An 18,579-nucleotide genomic window follows, 5' to 3' on the forward strand; every position below is an offset into this window, starting at 1 on the left:
GTCTTTGACGTCACGAAGTATTATAAAAAAATAATTAAGTTTTATAATTAACAATAACCTGTTGTTTAAAATGTATTCTTATATTTCACACGCAGGATATTAGTTTGAAAATAATGATGAACAATCGGATTCGCCAAGTCCCATATGGATGTATACCTCATTTAAACAGTTATAGAACGCAAATTAATTCAAATGCTACGATAAATTCAACAACAGTATAAAATATCTCTCCAACTTTTTTATTGAAACTTAGTAGTAAAATACACACTAAAACCCAGCTGATGTTGACTTAGTAATAAAATACACACTAAAAACCCAGCTGATGTTGACTTAACTTGCCCTCTACAGATAGAACGAAAGATTAAGAGACAACATAATAAATAAACAAACAGAGATTAAATCGGAAAGGTTCTGGAAAAGCAGGAAAAAGAAGTGCTCGTGGAAAGATTTTCATAAATAGATATCGATGTGTTTTTGAAGCATTTGTTCTAATCGTTCACGAAAAGGGTCTAGATTTAGTTCATCTGCATCACTATGTATCACAGAATATTGACCAGAGTTCTTTCGAGATCGACTGTTTTTGTCATTATCTAACTCAGAATAAAGCTCGGAAGGATAAAGGTTTTCGTCTTCAATAGCTGGTGTGGAAGATCTCATGGTCTCTTCTTTCCCGTCTGTATCACTACAGGGGATTAGAGAGTTAGAAGAGAAACACTGTTCTTTATCACCAGCAAAGGAAGCATTTATATTCTCGACATAATACTCTGAAGTTTCGGATGATCCGTTAACCTGCGAAGTCGTTGATACATCAGTTTCTGTGGCGTTAACGTGTTCCGCAGATCCTTCCTTTTCTGTGGTGTGACTTTCAAGAACTTTCACGAGAGAAGGCTTGTTAGGATCATCCCTTTTTTCTTCTTCTGCGTGTTCTATAGCTCTTTTCTCTATCGTTTGTTTGGAAGGAGGCAAAGGGGCTCGTTTCTTACGTCCTGAGAGTGTGGAAGAGTTAGCCTTTGTTAAGGAAAACCTATCTATGCACAGTTTGTTTTTTGACGTGAAGTTTCGATTTTTAAAAGAAATATTTTCTGTCGAAGAATGTGCAACCTTGCTACACGTGTTACCAACTAAGGACTGACTGAAAACTGAGGATTCGTGATACCCACTGGAGCTGGAGCTACGGTAAGAGTAAGAGACACTTCCCTTGTCATGTCGATCTATTTTTGAGAACGGTTTACGAGAAGAAAGTACTTCATTTTTAGTTTCTTTTAGTGAAGGAGGTAGTGGTGCAAGCTGTTTTTTGCTCCTGGCCTTCACATGAGACTTGACTCCGTGGCCAGCAAGATCCATACCGTCTTGATCATCCCCTCTTTCGGAGCTCTGAAAAACATAAAGAAGTTTGTTTGTTAGGATTGAAGTCATAAAAGGAAATATGTGATTTGTACAGCGGTTTTAGTTGAGTTTTAACACAAGTGTAAATTAGCATATAATCAGTATAATTTGAAATAAAGCCAGAAATAAAAAAAAGCTCAGAAATCATTCAAAGTTCTTACTTTTGATTATTTGGAATCTGAAATCTGCGAGAGTCAGGTAAATACTACTAGACAACGAGCAAATTACAGTCGGTCACTCGTAAACTCCAGGGAATAATAACGTCAGTGGAGATTTAAAAGACACGAAGTATGATTGAAAGGAACAACAGAGACGAGATACGTGACGATTAAAAAAAATGATTGGTCGGTTCCAAAGAGACTATTTTCTGCTTGATATAGATGTTGTCTAGACTAAAATGTTCATTCATAAACAGAAATATAGTTACCTGAAGAATGTACAAATAATGCTGGATAAAGAACGAAAACATACAAGATAATAGACAATATAAAATTACCACTACTCCCCGTTTTTTCTTTTCTTGTAGTTCATGCGATTGGTAAGGGATAGTTTCCACGTGCGAAGATTTGGGATCGATACCTGAGAAATAACACTTGATATATAAGTTTATATATTTAAAATCCAACTTTTACAAATTAATTAACATGATAGAACTTGTCTGCCTCCAATAAGTTTGTTCTTCCTATATTACTAATAATATAGCAACAAAAAATACAAATACTAGTCACTAAATCTGTTGACATGAAATTTATTGCACGTGAGTCGCCTATATCGTATACAGACCGACGTAAAATAGTGCTATACGCTAATGCTGGTTAAATTTTCCATTGACGTTTTATTAATAACAGAAAAAGTATGAAACTTTTATCTTTATTTATGCTATGCTGACAATTAAATGATTTATTAAAGGAATTAGCGATTTCTAAAAGTATCACGACACAGTAGAAGAAGTAGGCTCAGTGTAAATTTTTTTTTCTAATGTGTAGGTGGCTCAGCGGTAAATTTGAGGGCTTATAACGCTAAAAATCGGGGTTCTATACTTCAATGAGAAGAGTATAGATAACATTGTGTAGGTTCATGCTTAACAATAAACGAACAAACAAAATGAAACGTGTAAATACAAGCTAGAAGATAGATCTTAGGAAAAACCACATTTGTTATACTGAATTCATTTAATAATTCAAAACCGCATTAACCTGTCACTGGAAATATCCAAAGTTCGTTTCCAACACAAAAATGTTAGAAAAAGCACCTTATTAGATACACGAACTAAACAGTCAGGTCAGAGGTCCCTAATTTCACGACCTAGCTATCTCTAATATAGAACTGTTCACCAGAAGGAAAGAGACCTGTCAAGACCACCCGCTGCAGACACGACTAGTCTTAATCAATAGTGGAATTACTTATCATACTAGTCTTAACCGAATAGCAGGATTGCTTATCAGGGTTACAGTATTCCTACAGTTGAAGATGTGAGGTGTTCAATGGTATATGACGTCTCGAACCTTGTATTTTTCTGACCCCTAGCATGGAAAGCTAATCACTTGGTGACATCTGTTCCTCAAAATTATTAAAAGTTACGTAAATCTTACAAGGTCGTATCTATTATACTTTTGTTTTAACACAGTTTGTGGATCACGAATTTTTGTTTAAACAGCATACGTTGAAATAGTTGGAATGTATGCGTTATATACAACGTATAAATTTAACGCACGTGTTACACAAAATGAAGGCTGTCGGTGGATAATAAATAAAGAGACTGTATTTTTATTACAATAATATTTATATCTGAAACAACGCCATATTCCTAGTCTAGTTGAGCTTACTAACTGTTAAATTAATTTTGATGTGCATGTCCGTTAATATAAGATCTTCACTGATTAAAAATACCATTTAAATGAAGTAATGGAGTACCGTGAGTGTAAGGGAACGTTAGAAGTACATCTTGTGTTATCAGCTAATATGATTTATGTCAAAAAGAATGGATATATTATAATAATAGTAATAGCGTGTTAAAGAAACGAGAAGTTTCGTCGGCAAATGTCGCCTTTTTCGAAAATTGTTCATAGCTTATTATTCTTTATAATTTAAGTATTATAACTCTAGCTTTACAGGATGAAAGATAAAATTACATTAGCAATATTTTATGGAGTGTTCCCCTTAAAAGGTTACATTAGTAAAAAACATTTTATTCAAAATGAAAAAGAAAAACGTGAAGGATTAGAAGTTATTATATATACCTAATCTGCAAAGAAACAAGTGAAGGATTAGAAGTTATTATGTATACCTAATCTGAATACAGATACCTCGTTATACTATGAAGTGGTGACTAGCAAGTTATCACTTAACTTGTAGTTCGTAGCTGGAATACTTTTAAATTCAAGTAAATAACATAATTTCATTAACCCTAATCATAAGTCCAAAAATAACAGGTTTAATTTTTTAAACTCAGTTTTCTAAGGTCAGTGTATGTTCACAGTGTATGATACATTTTTTTTATGAAATAGTCGTAATATAATTTCAGAGAAATAGAATTTACAATGCTATACAAATATTGCATTTGAAATCACTATACTAACTAGATAACACATCCTTATTGATTAAAATAAAGTGCATACATTTTATCAATAGCAGTGAAATTTCTTTACGGTTGTAATCGCCAAAAGTCATCTTCACATCTAGGACTTTGTCTTGATTCTGTGGATGAACCAGGAGATGTACTTTTGGGTCTAGGTTTTTATCTTTACAAACTACCTGTTTGATCTCACCCAGTGTTTTATTTGGGCTGAACCGATATGCTGATCTTTGGTTGTAGGGCAGCCTAACCTGCAGCCGTAATGTTTGCTGTTTAATAACCAGGAACAAAAATTAGTTAAAAAATTATCATCTTGAAATAAATCACGATAATATTTTTGATACGGTCTACTGAACAGAAAAAAAAATAAGTTGTAGCAATGAAGAAGCAAGAAAATTTATTTGCGAAGTATTTCGTGAGTGAATATCATTCTCAAAATTTATGAAGAGGTTTTGGAAGTTTTTTAAAGGCCAACAAAATTTAGTGACTGTGTGTGTGTGAAATTAAAAACCATATTTCTATGAATGTTCCCTTTAACAAACTATAATTAATAATAAAGAGTCATGTGTGACTATAAAGGTTGTCTATACACAAACAATAACATTGATTAAGAGTAAAAAAGAGGACACAGTAAGTTCGTTGACTGTAAGCAAGAAAGGATCATCTGTGAACTTTCTGTACGAAAAACGAACAACTTCAATAAGTAACAATGAGTATCAGTAATGTAACCGAGTCTGTAAATCATTTCGACAACAAACATAAGTTATGATTAATGTAAAAACTATGTAATAATCAAATTTTATTATCTTTTTGGTAAGGAACTGTTATGAATTAGTGTTTGATGATAGAGTAAGGTATCTTAGAGCAATAACTAAAATAATTATATTTTTATTATACAGTATTGTTGAAATACTTCAAAAACATTACCTAATATTTGTTTGAAACATAAAAATATGAGAGATAAATATATATGTGTGTGTGTGTGTATATATAAATATATATATATACAAAAAACAATTATTCGTTTATAGAAAAATGATATATCTTACAGTAAGGTATTTAATGCTGAAAATGAAACGAAATATTAAATATGATGATAAATCAGGCACTTTTATTAAAGATCTTAATATTGATATTTTATAAAAGGTTTTTTTTTCTTGCCTCAAATTTTAGCTTCTCATTTTCAGTCCGTAGCTTTTTGGGTACAATGTGAACTGTACATGCATCCATGGAACCAATGGGAGTGCTAGGTTTGTAAGGTAGGTCTCGACCTCTGTCGTCATACACTTGAATTATATGACCTCCTGGTTTGATCTTATTGGGTGTTGTCACCTTCACTAGAAGATCCATCATTGGCGTTCTGATATTAAGAGACATTAGTTAAGTAAATACAACGCAGTAAAAATATTATATATATAACTTATATCAATGCGTCGCTTTAACAATTATGCATAAAACCTAGTATATTTTCTATTTTATACCGATATTATTAGGTTCCTCTTGTTGTTTTTTTCTGAATTCTAAAACAGTCTGGCCTAATACTATATTCCAATGCTGGGCAACAAATCTGAGTAACAATTACCCCCTCAATAATTTCATTTTATAAAATATTTAGGTTGATTTTAGGCAATAGTTTGAAATCGATAGTTACAATTTTATTATATTCCAGCAGCGATCCAAGAGCCCAGCGAGAAGCTCAGGGGCTTATACACAAAATCTGGGTTTCTATACGCGTGGTGGGTATAAGTTTTGTGCTTGTACATAAACAAACAAACTAAAATTCCAGCATTTTTGAAAGCACTTAAAATGTAAACCATGATTTTCTATAGGACAATAAGATACTAAAAATAAATGTGCAACTTACGTTTACTGAATAATTTTCTAGCTTTATAAAAGCCTTGTTGCTCGTTTGTTTTTTAGTGTCTACTCGTTTTGGAATGAACGCAATTCGATGCACAATACAGTAAAGATGATTGTGGATCACGTATTCAGTTATTTTTATTCAAGTATCTTAATAATTCTACAAAACTGTAGACATTTATTAGATTTTTACATCTACGTTTTAAGCTGAATATTTTATTAATGTGCTAATATAGATATAACTGTTTTGATTTTGTTTGTAGTTACGCACAAAGCAACACAATGGGCTATTAGTGCTGTGCCAATCACGGGGGTTGAAATCCGGTTTTTAGCGTTATAAGCCTTCAAAATTATCGCTGAGCCACTGTGATGCAGCCGTTTTAAAACAAAAATTAAAGCTTGTTTTGTTTTTTAACCTATAGATGTCACTACTATAGATGTCACAGTTCGTAACATTTTGTTTGCGGTTAAGCACAAAGCAATTTGTGTTTTGCCCACCAAGGATGCCGAAACCCTATTTTAAGCATTTGAGGCCCTAAGACTTAGCGCTGAGTCACTGAGAGTGGCTATGAACTTTTAAATATAATCAAATGTTACATTTTATCCACGATTACAAGTCTCGTACAAATGTATGCTATGAAAAAAATATACTATTAAGGAACATGTTTTCTAAGTCAATAGCTAAAGCAGTTTAAAATATATATATATATATAAATGCAATATTAAAAACTTTATCTAATCGAGTTTTAAACGAAATAAACTGAAAAGATAATGCCCAACAATATTTATGGGTAAACTAGCAATCCCAGGATGTCTTTGATGCTAACAAGAAGTACAACAGTTTATGTTTTGCCTCTGCGAAACGTTTTGCATATTAAACCTTTATTTTATATAATAGTAGAATTCAAAAGTTTCGAATTTATTGCTATGCAAAATGAAAAATGCTAAACGTTGTGTATTTTAAACATTTTTATAATAAAAAAAAATTCCAAGGTGTCGTACTTATTGTTGCGTAACATGGTTCATGTTTTGTTTACTTTATAGTGAAACATGAATTAAAACTCCTTTGAGTTTTACAACCTTTGTATGATTTCAGTTGAACCACTCTGACTGTTATATATAAATGGTTTTTTTAAAAGAACATTATTAAGAATGTATAAACTTGCTGATTCCCATTAAGATTTGTTTGTTTGTTTGTAATTAAGCACAAAGCTGCACAATGGGCTATCTGTGTTCTGTCCACCACGGGTATCGAAATGTGATTTATTCCTAAAATTTAATGACAAGGGGTTCTTCTTTATGTTACAAAAACTTTATAAATCGCACTAATATAGAGTAGTATCGTATTTCCATTAAGAAGGGAAGATTAACTAGGCCTTTCAGTGAACAGTCATTTCGATTTTTTTGGTTATTTTAGTAACCCAACAAAAATACCTTCTATCCACGCTCATGTGTATTTTCCTGTCATCCGGCAGTATGATATCTAGATCCATTCGTCCTTCTAATAATTCATTAAAGGCACTGTCTTCCCCTCCACGAAGGGGCATTATGACTGGTCTAGTATCGTACGAAATGGTACCGTTACACATTGATAACTGAATGTTGTCTTTTCTTACCGGTGATGATGGTATCGTTTTCTTAATTTTAGGGCTGAAAAGAAAAATCAACAAAATGTATAGAAACGTTTCAGAATCGAACATTCTTCTCTTCCTTTTTAAGAGATTAATATTTAAAAAAAATCTGTAAAACAAAAGAAACGCAAACTAATGTTATCTTTAGCTTTTTAACATTGTCAAATTATTATTATTAAGTACTTCTAATCAAAACTAAGAATTATACAAATCAGAACTTAAATAATGTAAAAGTACGTTAATTAGTCAATCTGGTGTAGAACACTGGCTAGAAATACCGAAAGGTTTAAATGAATACACCAGAAAACTAGCACCAAAAAGTTCTAAATTACATTGTTTCATCATATGGTAACCCTCGACTATAATTCCAAAATATCTTATATGGTTCGGTCACATTAAAAGAAATAGGTCAGTCAGTCTTAAATTTGTACACTTAGCCAACAATCCAAAATATTTTCAAAGACTATTCCACAAATATCTTAAACATCTTTAGCGATAACAATAAAAGAAACTAACTATAAATAAAAGTATGAAACATATGACTTGCAAACTATATAATACACCAGTCTGTCGCAAATAATTCTATTTTAATCCATTATAATTTGTTAGTTTAGTTAAATAACAAAATTTTATATTTCGGAAATAAAATAAAAGAGTATTAATGCAAATAAGAGCTCAAAATGAATTATATTGCAAACAATTATTTGTTTAACAGAATTTGTATCATATAAAAATTGCGTTAGCGTTTATTGGTCAGACACAAGGTGTGAATTCATATTTACATGCATTTCTTTTTATTTACTCTTTTCACGTTACCCCCGAAGTTACATAGTTATCAATTTCAATTAATGTGTGCAATGACTTTCCATTTTACGAGAACCCCCACTTTCTTACTCTTTTGTAGAATATTCAATTTATTCGCCCATTCAGCATAGACTAATCATGTGATGAATCAGGCAGTTGCTTTATCCCTATAGGTCCAGAAAAGAAATCACATTATGAATACTGTATAGTCGGTAGAAGCAAAAATTTTCTAATTTCAAAGAGACGTGATAGTGGGTGCTCATCTGGCAGGACCGTCGTTAGCAAAGACAGTTTCTTTGGCCGGCCGTTCAAAGGAGTCTATCAACAGTGGTTATCGAAATTGAATTGATCTTTTTCCTCTAAGGAACACCAACAGCTAGTAACTGACCACGTGAGACGAGTTTACATCTTGTAAAGTGCAGCAGGGATTCGTCCACGTCCTAGTCTACCAATTCTTTCACCTGCAACAAGGATTCGGGTATCTGAAATTGTACAGTGTAAAATATTCAATATAGCCCATTATATGATGCTAGCTGACAGCTAGTCCAAAAACGTTTATCAAGCAGGAAAGCACAGCACGTTATTGTGTTAACATAGTGATACTTTTATTAATTAGAGATAGTGTTCTTTTAAGAGTGGAATTCATTGTTAAGATTAAACAACGGAAAGAAAAGGTAGATAAAATATCTTTAGTACGAGTGTAGAAAGCATATTTTAGAGCGAGTTATTTGAATCTTTTAAAAGGGAAACATCGGGGTGTACCCGAAAGTTGGTGATATTAATGCTTACCCCATAATAGGAGGGTGATAAATCGTGCATTATAATCCGGAAAAACCACTTATTCATCAGGATGAGAATGCAACATAATGACTTCAGTCATCTTCCCTGGGCAGCAGAATGATAATATTTTTTTTATTCGATTGAATATTTTTGGGGTAAGTTATCATGCCACATTTGATACCTTGATTTTATGTTGACGTTTTTGAACCCCACTATACTCTTATGGCACGTGGTTATTATCACAGCAATAAGTAGGTGAATTTGGTATTAAGTGAGGACCATAATAGAATGACACAACAGTCTATGATGAGCTATTTCTACATCAAAAAAGCGGTACAAAATTAATTATGAATTAGAGCAGCTTAGTTCATATAAAATAAACTAGTGGAAACATACTAACAGATCACATTCTCAACAGTATGTTTATCAAAAGATATAAATATCTCGAAGCACAAAAGCAGTGTATAAAATTCTAAATGATCTCATATTTGTTCATATGTTGTTTGTTGTTAAGCACAAAGCTACACAATGGGCTATCTGTGCTCTGCCCTCCACGAGTATCGTAACCCGGATTCTAGTGTTGTAAGTCCGCAGACATACCACTGTGCCACTGGGGGGTTTGTTCATATGAAAAAACAGTAATAATAATATTGGCGATATTCGACATATGTTAATTGCTAAGTCAATATTCCAAACATGAACATTAATGCTATGTGAGATTCATGCAACATAGTCGACCAAGCATATTCTTCCTATAAACGAATAAATTGAGTGAACGTTATTGTGACTAAATGTTAAAACTGTTGTAACGTTTGACAAAATCAAAGTCATTGGGGTGGCTTCGTAGAAAAAAAAACATAAATGTTTCGCTGACGAGAAGGTAATAGAAACAAGTACTTCCAGATTATACAGCATTTGTAAGGCGCTCAGATTTAAGAAAACAAGTACTTCCGGATTATTCACCATTTGTAAGGAGCTCAGATTTAAGAAAACAAGTACTTCCGGATTATTCACCATTTGGAAGGCGCTCAGATTTAAGAAAACAACTACTTTCGGATTATTCACCATTTGCAAGGCGCTCAGATTTAAGAAAACAAGGATTTCCGGATTATTCACCATTTGGAAGGTGCTCAGATTTAAGAAAACAACTACTTCCGGACTATTCACCATTTCTAAGGCGCTCAGATTTAAGAAAACAACTACTTCCGGATCATTCACCATTTGTAAAGCACTCAGATTTAAGAAAACACTACTTCAGGATTATTCATCATTTGTAAGACGCTCAGATTTAAGAAAACAAGTACTTCCGGATTATACACCATTTGTAAAGCGCTCAGATATAAGAAAACAGCTTTATGTTATATATATATATTGCAATTTGGGAAACTAATAAGCAGATTTCTGCTGCATGTACTTCATAATCATAGCAAACTAGATTATTCCGATTGCCGATAAGTGTATTCATTACTCATGCACCAGCTTTCAAGATATTTTATTGAAATAAAGTTTGCTTTATATGTTAACGGTGTTCTTCAAAATAATGCGTTTTAAATACCATTTGTTCTTAAATAGCTTTATAAAGCGAATTATGATCGCCCATTATGCATCCAATAACACAGCAAGTTCACTGCAGATGTAAAGTAGGTCACGTTATACGTTCTAGAGCGGAAACTTACAAGGATTGCAGGAAAATAAAGATCATTGTTGTATGAAATTAATGAAGCCTTCTTCCCTAAATAACTCTTAGATATAAATGAATTATTTCAAAATTAGGTATCAAAATTTAAATTAATAGTAAGGTTACGAATCGTTTCACTGCGCTACGAACTGGTTAAGAACCGAAAACTTAAAGTCTAAGAATAATGTAAAATTAAGTAAAACAAACTTAAAAAACCTGAATAGAAAAGAAAAAAAAACGATAAAGTATGGTCATAAAAACCCATCCTAAAGTTCAAAAGAAACTTCTATCTAACTCTCAAAGGCTCGCTTGACTCGCAATCCCAGGGTCACGGGTACGAATCCAAGTCCCACCAAACATGTTCGCCTTTTCAGTGGTGGGGGCGTTATAATGTGACGGTAAATCCCACTATTCATTGGTAAAAGAGTAACCAAAAAGTTGGCGGTGGGTGGTGATGACTAGCTGCCTTCCCTCTAGTCTTACACTGCTAAATTAAGGACGGTTAGCGCAGATAGTCCTCGTGTAGCTTTGCGCGAAATTCAAACCTCATTTCTCAGCTCACATTGTTAATTGGAACAATATTCAATTTATGAAACATTATAATAATAAATACCAACTGAATATAACGGAATCATTAGTAAAATTTAAAAACTCGATGTTAACTTTGAATAAAGATTCGGGTCCAGGAGTTGCAGACAGTTCTTTTTGGGAATTATTTTAAAAGAAGAACAGTGGTAACACCATTTTTACTAACTGTTTGGTAGAATTTTGCATGAAACAAGATATGAAAGGTATATGGACACTGGAGTAACGTCTATCTGTTATACTGTGCAATTTGTAATGTTGTCCTATGCAGTTTTTTTAATACAATGATGATAATATTTATTTAAATACTACGACGATGGTACTATTTATTTAAAAGTCATTACAAAGATAAACTGAGTAATCATACTCGTTAAATATTCGGTAAACCAGTATATCTGAATTCATGAACGAGTAAGGGATCTTTATAAAATTAATCACGAAACTAAATTTTTGGATATAGGCTTAAAAGACATACGTAAAGTACAAGTTTACTCGAACAAACATTCTACATCTTCCAAAAAAGTATTCCTGATGGAGCAGAATAAAGTTAGAATAAACTTACTGACATGGGGGTAGGTTGTACCTCCGTTTAACATCCGGGATAAAATGTGCCATTCACTGCTGACTTTTAAACGTGTATCTATCTCTTAAAATTAATTATTAAAAAAACAAGTTCACTGAATATTATGATTGACTTTAAAACTGCATTAAACAACCAAAATATAAACTTCGGTGTCTTTGAAAAGTTTAGATAAATATTTATTCGAATTTCAGTGAGATTCGCGTTATACTATTTGTATTCATAAGCACATATTCACAAACTGTATGTTTATAATAAAATGTAACTTGAAAGTAATCTTTGTATGAAAAGGGACATTCTTTTGAGTAATCTAAAAATCAAAGAAATTAATGTTGTTATTAAACAAATTGTTCAATTTTCAATATATACAAATCTATAGTATAATAATTATCAATGTGCCGTCGCAGAATTATAATTAACTGAAGTAGACAACTTGGAGAGAAATTAGTTTGAAAACAGAAGAGAAAATTATCATACCATAAAATCATCATGACCTAAATGTGTTAAGGGAATTACGTACTATATCAAAAACTAGAGATTGTAAACACTGCAGAAGATAGAAATTTAAAGATTATGATTTATCGTTATAATTTAGCAAGTTCCAAAAATCACCAAATTATTTATTATCGTTAGTTGTTAAGTCAGTTAACTTTTATTTAGCGTTTTAATCATACTTAGAATATGAATAGTAATGGCTAACGATAAATATTGTCGAGTATTTCATTCCGCTTATGGGTATAATAGAGACATTGAAATAGATTAGAGATTAAATTAATAATTATAGTGTACAGTTAACTTTATAGATGACAGGATCGGCACGAAAATCAATGTATAACACTTAGGAACAAATATGAACACATATTTCGTAAAATAAATCATCACTACTTCACTAATTTAACAATAAATATTTTCAAATTTAAAACGATTAGGATAATTGTTTTACCAAAGCTTTTAATGTTAAATAACAAACTTTTTTTTCTACTTTTCTAGAAATCTGCTTCGTCATTTGATATCTCAGTTTCTATAAGAAATTCATTACCGAATGGAATGCAGCAAAAACGTAAAGTGTGTTATTCACTTCTCAACTCTACGCTATAAAGCTGTATGATAAGCAACTAACATTTTAAAAGACCCCATCGGAAGTGATGTATTTAGATACATTTTGGTGTAAATATTTGTTCTTAAAATGAGAACAAGTTTTTGACAAAGCAATAATTAATAAACCGATAAGATTTCAGATGATTACCACACTTTCGATAAGCGTGCACATAGATAATAATAACATAATGATTTCCAAATTTATGCACTCGAGAGATGCTGATACTAGGCTACTCAAGAGATTTATATTTAAAGATATCTTAGGTTATACACATGTTTTATACGTCGTAAAAGGTACTGATACACAACGAACTATGTCGTTCATCAGATATACATATAAAAACCAGAGGAAATTTTGAATTCTGGGATGTGGAATATACAAAGAATTTATTGATATTAACCTTATACAAACATTCTTTATATGGCAACAGGTTCTCATGAAAAATAAGTAGGACACCTAAAAGTAATCACAATCTTCGATAGAACTATTATATCTTAAAATATGAAAAATTACCTGGTACTCATTTAAATCACAGGCATTAGACAACAACAACAACAACGTCAAGTGCTATGTTACGAGAAAAGAAATCGTGTGAAAATTATAAATTATCGCGTGTTGAAAAAAAAAATGTTTTCGATTAGGGAAGAAAGAATCCTAACGTGGAAGATTTCAAATATTGTACATACTATATTATACGAAAAATAAAGAAAAGGCATCATTTATTTTGTTCTTCCCATAATTCGCTACCCAAAAACCTGAATACAAAATACAATTAAATATTCTACGCATTATAAACCACTTTATTCTTCAAAGAAAAAAAAATATGCAATAAAAAACACGTCTTCTTATATGGGAAGTCTCACCTAATGGAAAGCAAGGTTTGATTTTCTAATTTGTGTGAAACGTGAATACCAATATGTTTACAAGTCACCTAGTCAACATTAACTCCAGCCATGGTTTTAACGATTCTGCTCATTACATCGCTTTCAAGTCTTAAATTATTCTCCAAAATTGAACCTGAGGCGTTGGTAAAAGTGTGCATGTAAGACATTTCCTGTTTGGTAGCTGTTTTACAAATATGAGAACGTGCACATCATTAAATGACTGACCTCATGATTCTTAATGATATTAGATACATACGTACGAACAAATATTGGTAAACTTAAAACCCACTAGATTAAAATATGCGTTTTGTTTATATTGTAAAGATTAAAATTAATTAAAAGTACCAAGAGTAATCGCATTACTGTAGTTTATCGATGTTATGTATTTTTCGGGTTGATACCCATAATACTTGCAAAGCAATTGCAAAATAAAAACATTTTATGAATTAACTAGTGCAATGAAGGGTTTCTCTATGCATTTTTATTGTTAAAAATATTTTAATACAGCAGTGAGTAACTAATATATACTTAATAAATGTTATTACATAGTGCGTGTTATTAACGTATGTTGATTAAAATTTACCTGAAATAATAGAATCATTCTTTATGAACAATTAAGGTTGTTAACTTTTTTTTATTACAACATCTTTACAAGTCATGTGCTCTCCCCCCAGTGGCTCAGCGTTAAGCCTGAGGTCATATAATGTTAAAAATTGGGTTTCGATACCAGCAGTGGACAGAAAACAGATAGTCCATTGTATAGCTTTGGATAATAACAAACAAAAACTCCAAATCATTTAATTTCGTTATTATCATACTTAAAAAAATATTTCTTATAACTTCAAACGTAGATTCTAGTAACATTTACGGGATAATTAACTTCTAAGTGGCCTATTGTCCACAAGGTGGATGTGCTTGAATTAGTAAACCATAGAGACGCCTTATTTACATTTAAACCACAAGAATTGCAATGGCTGATTATCGCAGTCCGTCTTAAAGAAATATCCTTTACACTTAAATAAGACTTAAAACTGTTTCTGTCGTAATTCAGTTGTGTTCGCGTATAAATTTTGCACATTACTGATAAAAACAAACAAAAAACACAAGACAATTAATGTTTTCACATCTGTTCTATAAATAACGAAAGTAGCATCTATTGAATATAGAAATATATCTTACAAAAAGCTTTCTATGTGTCCATTCTACTTCCGGATAGTGTCCCTGACCATGACGGATCCGCGGGAGATCGAATGACGAGGTTAGGACCACCTCCTGAAGTACATCTGACTTCTCAGTCTATCGGAAAACAGTATGAATGCCCTTTTCCTGTGGACCCGTATAGCTAGGAGTGGAGTTGATTTGATTAATACACAAGAGAATTTATCATTCAGCACGTGACCATGCATATTATTCCCTGGCTTCTTTCTCCAGAGCATGGGAAGGTTAACCAGTTAGAAGCCTTCCAAGTGGCTGGCTACCTTGACTAATGTTTTACGAAAAAAGTCATCCTACCGGGAAGCCAATGTTGTGCTTGGTTTGGTACAACTTACCGTCACAATGTAGTGTTTACTCAGCATCCCGTCATTCTTATCATTCAAAACTGGTTCTCGATTCTAGGTTCTCTTGGAACACTAAATTCCCCTCTTTAATTTTCAACTTCTTGAAGCAAATGTTTCTTAATTCAAAGTTATTAATTTGGTTTTTATAAATGTTGTCTAATCAAATCACGAATATGTCTTGCATAACGACTACCGTAACAAGTTTTTTGTTCACTTTCGCTGGTTCTAACCTTCTAAATGTAAATTATGAGAGCTAATCACGGTTCTATTTAATTAGAAGAAGTTAATCTTCCTTTCACATGTTGAATCTGATACTTGAATATTTAGTTTTCAGTAAAATCTGTTGAACGTGTTGAAAATGTGGATCATAACTTGGAAATAACTTTAAAAATATTAAGAGGTCTTAATGTAGAATTACAGAGAATTCATGTTATAATGACGTAAAGAAAATAACACTAACGTTTGACACTAACTTATCATCTAAACAATGTGGTAATGGACTTGTACATTTAAAATCTTGTTTCTTCATTTATTTCCAAGAAATAAAGAAAACTTTACAATAACTAACAAGTTTCATCTATCCCCCTAACGTTCCGAATCGGAACTCTTAGTGTTGGCAAAGTGTTTCCTCTGTACGAGTAGTAATTTCAGTCTGTTTTGTTGTAAAGCACAAAGCCCAAAAATGGATTACCTACGTTGTGCCCACCACAGGAAGCTAACTCTGAATTTTAGTGTTATAAGGTCCCAGGCTTACAACAGAGCCACATGTGGTGCGTATATATAGTCAGTGTTTTTTTACTTGAACTTGTGTTGGTTCCTTCATGTATAAATTATTATTATTGAACTAAATTCAGTACTTCCAAATTTTGGAGCTACCGTGTATATTGATTACACCAATCAATGACTTAAAGAGCAGCCTGACTCGGCATATTATATAATGTAAATGGAAGTGCACGCGCACGCGCACCGACATCATTTTATAACAAAACCATTTAACAAAATCGATATTATTCACGATGAATCCAAAAGTTACTTATAATTTTCGAAAAAAAAGTTTTGTTTAAAGCACAAGTAGCGCATTTATAGATGTTCACGCACATGCTGAAATTAAAACGAAATATATATGCATCGGAGAGTGCGCTAGCACTCGATGTAGGGATGGCACAAACGCCCGTATTATAGCAATAGAAAAGGTATCTGGATTTTCTTCTTTACAGGTCATCAGAAGTTACATATGAAGAGCTACCTCGAATGGTCGCTCTATCCCCGGTATATATGTCGCTTTTTAGCTACCCAGAGCGTCTGAAGTCGAAAACCGGCTAATAGCCAAAACCGAGATTTCTTATTTTCGTTCATCATCATATTTCTTAAACAGGCCTAGCACTTACCTAGTTCTAGAAGTAACTATACTTTTCTCATTATTTGATAGAGCAAAACAGTTTTCATAATCAATGACTACCTATTTTATTATTATTCTATGCAAAATTTATAAAGCTTTAGAATACATTCTATAATCTAGTAACCCACTTACGCCATCTTATGAAAAAGTAAACAAACAAGTATAAGAAAAAAATATTGCTAGATAATTTGAAAAAATGAACCAAGCATGATAGGGATGGAAGTAAACATATCAATTGATCGGGTAATGACCACATAGCAGATTAAGCTGTCTCCACTTTACATTGAAATTAAAATCCCTACATTACTGGCTTCCTTACTGGGAAAACAAATAGAACCAGAATTTACAATAATAAAATATTACTCTACTGTAAAATAGTCATAAAAGTAGTTCCACGTTTACCATACAAAAAAAAAGAAAGAAAGACGAACATTTATAATGTTTGCATAATGCTATTTGAAGTTGAAATTTAATAGAAAGTAGTTGTATAGTTTTCTATATCTAACTTTGCTATCCACACGGATCGTTATTAGTATCTTCTGCCCTTATATAGTTTTAAATGTGATGCCCTCGAAGGCATAAAGGGATAAGCTCGAGAGCCTTCCCTGCGATTGGCACAGTGCGGAGAACCCACTCTGTAGCTTTTGCCTGATAATAAAATAAACAGTTAAATATTTCCATAAAGATAATCTGAACAGAAATGGTTAACAAGTAGAACCTACCGCTGTCGAAGGAATTGTGGGCTTATTGAAGTATCTGATGCTTCGTGTTTGATTCTATTTTAACATCACAAAAAAATAGTATACTTTTTGTAGTTTCCTTGCTATTTACAGTAATTAATTTTGCAGTGCGATAACGTACTATTGTCAACCAAGTTTAGGTTTAATCACGATTTTTTTGTAACAAGAGATGTAGAGATACGTTTTATCACATGAAATTCAGCGGGTTTGAAAGATTTTTTTTAAAACATTAAAACTTTGAAAGGTTTCTATAATTCAATAATTCTACAGACAGGCTTTCATATTGAATTTATGAATCCTTACAATGTGCTTAGATAATTCTAAACCTTAAAAATGTTGGATATACTTGTATTGATATGCCATAAGATTAGTAGTTTAATCAAACTTAGTACCTTTTATTAAATATTCCGTAGATTTTTTTTAGGTCACCATACATATGACGTCAAAATTCAACTTGGAGGATTTTCTTCCAGGATTGGAATTTAGAAATCATGATATGTACCTTAAAAAGTTTACTATTTCATAAAAATCATTTTCGGAATCAGTATTTTTGTAAAATAGGGTTGACTTATGTCACAAGAATCAACTTATGTAACTATAATTAATTACGTCACTAAATTTTTAAATTGAATAGTACCCCCCCCCCCCATACAGTGATATGATTTTTGTTGTTTAGCGCATTTTGGACTATTTTTGCCCTGCCCACATTTGGTATCAAAACCCGATTTTTACCATTATAAGCCTCCAGACTTACTGCTGAGCCACCGTAATTTTTAAATAATAAGCCTGAAAATAAAATTTAGAAAAGTTAGCTGTAATTTTCTCAAATATATAACGAGTTGCTTACGTCAACCCTCCCTCCCCCTCAGTGGCACAGCGGAATGTCTGCGGACTTACAAGGCTAGAAACCGGATTTTGATACCTGTGATGGGCAGAGCACAGATAGCACAGTGGAGCTTTGTGCATAAATTCAAACAAACAATCTTACGTCAATGCTTAAGTTACTCAAGACTATGAAA

General features: G+C 32.2%; 1 protein-coding gene across 3 annotated transcripts; it reads right to left on the minus strand.

The window, feature by feature from the left end:
• Positions 1–300: 300 nt before the first annotated feature.
• On the minus strand, positions 301–15,182 carry LOC106465772 (cordon-bleu protein-like 1). Of its 3 annotated transcripts, none has more exons than XM_022394215.1 (7): positions 15,042–15,182; positions 8,347–8,717; positions 7,256–7,471; positions 5,123–5,321; positions 4,005–4,230; positions 1,883–1,965; positions 301–1,374 (listed from the first exon to the last, which is right to left on the minus strand). In XM_022394215.1, exons 3-7 carry the CDS (start codon positions 7,408–7,410, stop codon positions 451–453), a joined length of 1,587 nt encoding a protein of 528 aa, XP_022249923.1. In that variant the 5' UTR covers positions 7,411–7,471; positions 8,347–8,717; positions 15,042–15,182; the 3' UTR covers positions 301–450. The 3 variants fall into 3 exon arrangements, with proteins under 3 accessions (XP_022249923.1, XP_013781465.1, XP_022249929.1); XM_013926011.2 differs by having other exon boundaries at positions 8,347–8,738; XM_022394221.1 differs by lacking the exon at positions 8,347–8,717.
• Positions 15,183–18,579: the final 3,397 nt, after the last annotated feature.

This window comes from Limulus polyphemus, unplaced genomic scaffold (genome assembly GCF_000517525.1).
Source record: "Limulus polyphemus unplaced genomic scaffold, Limulus_polyphemus-2.1.2 Scaffold70, whole genome shotgun sequence".
Lineage (NCBI taxonomy): Eukaryota > Metazoa > Arthropoda > Merostomata > Xiphosura > Limulidae > Limulus > Limulus polyphemus.

What these genes read in the sequence shown, in the direction of transcription:
- LOC106465772 (XM_022394221.1), bottom strand. Translation starts at nt 7,410, where the DNA reads ATGTGTAACGGTACCATTTCGTACGATACTAGACCAGTCATAATGCCC. An exon ending in ATGAGAAGCTAAAATTTGAG is followed by an intron (nt 4,231 to 5,122) that starts GCAAGAAAAAAA and finishes GTTATTAAACAG; the next exon opens with CAAACATTACGGCTGCAGGT. An exon ending in AGAAAAAACGGGGAGTAGTG is followed by an intron (nt 1,375 to 1,882) that starts GTAATTTTATAT and finishes TATGTTTTTCAG; the next exon opens with AGCTCCGAAAGAGGGGATGA.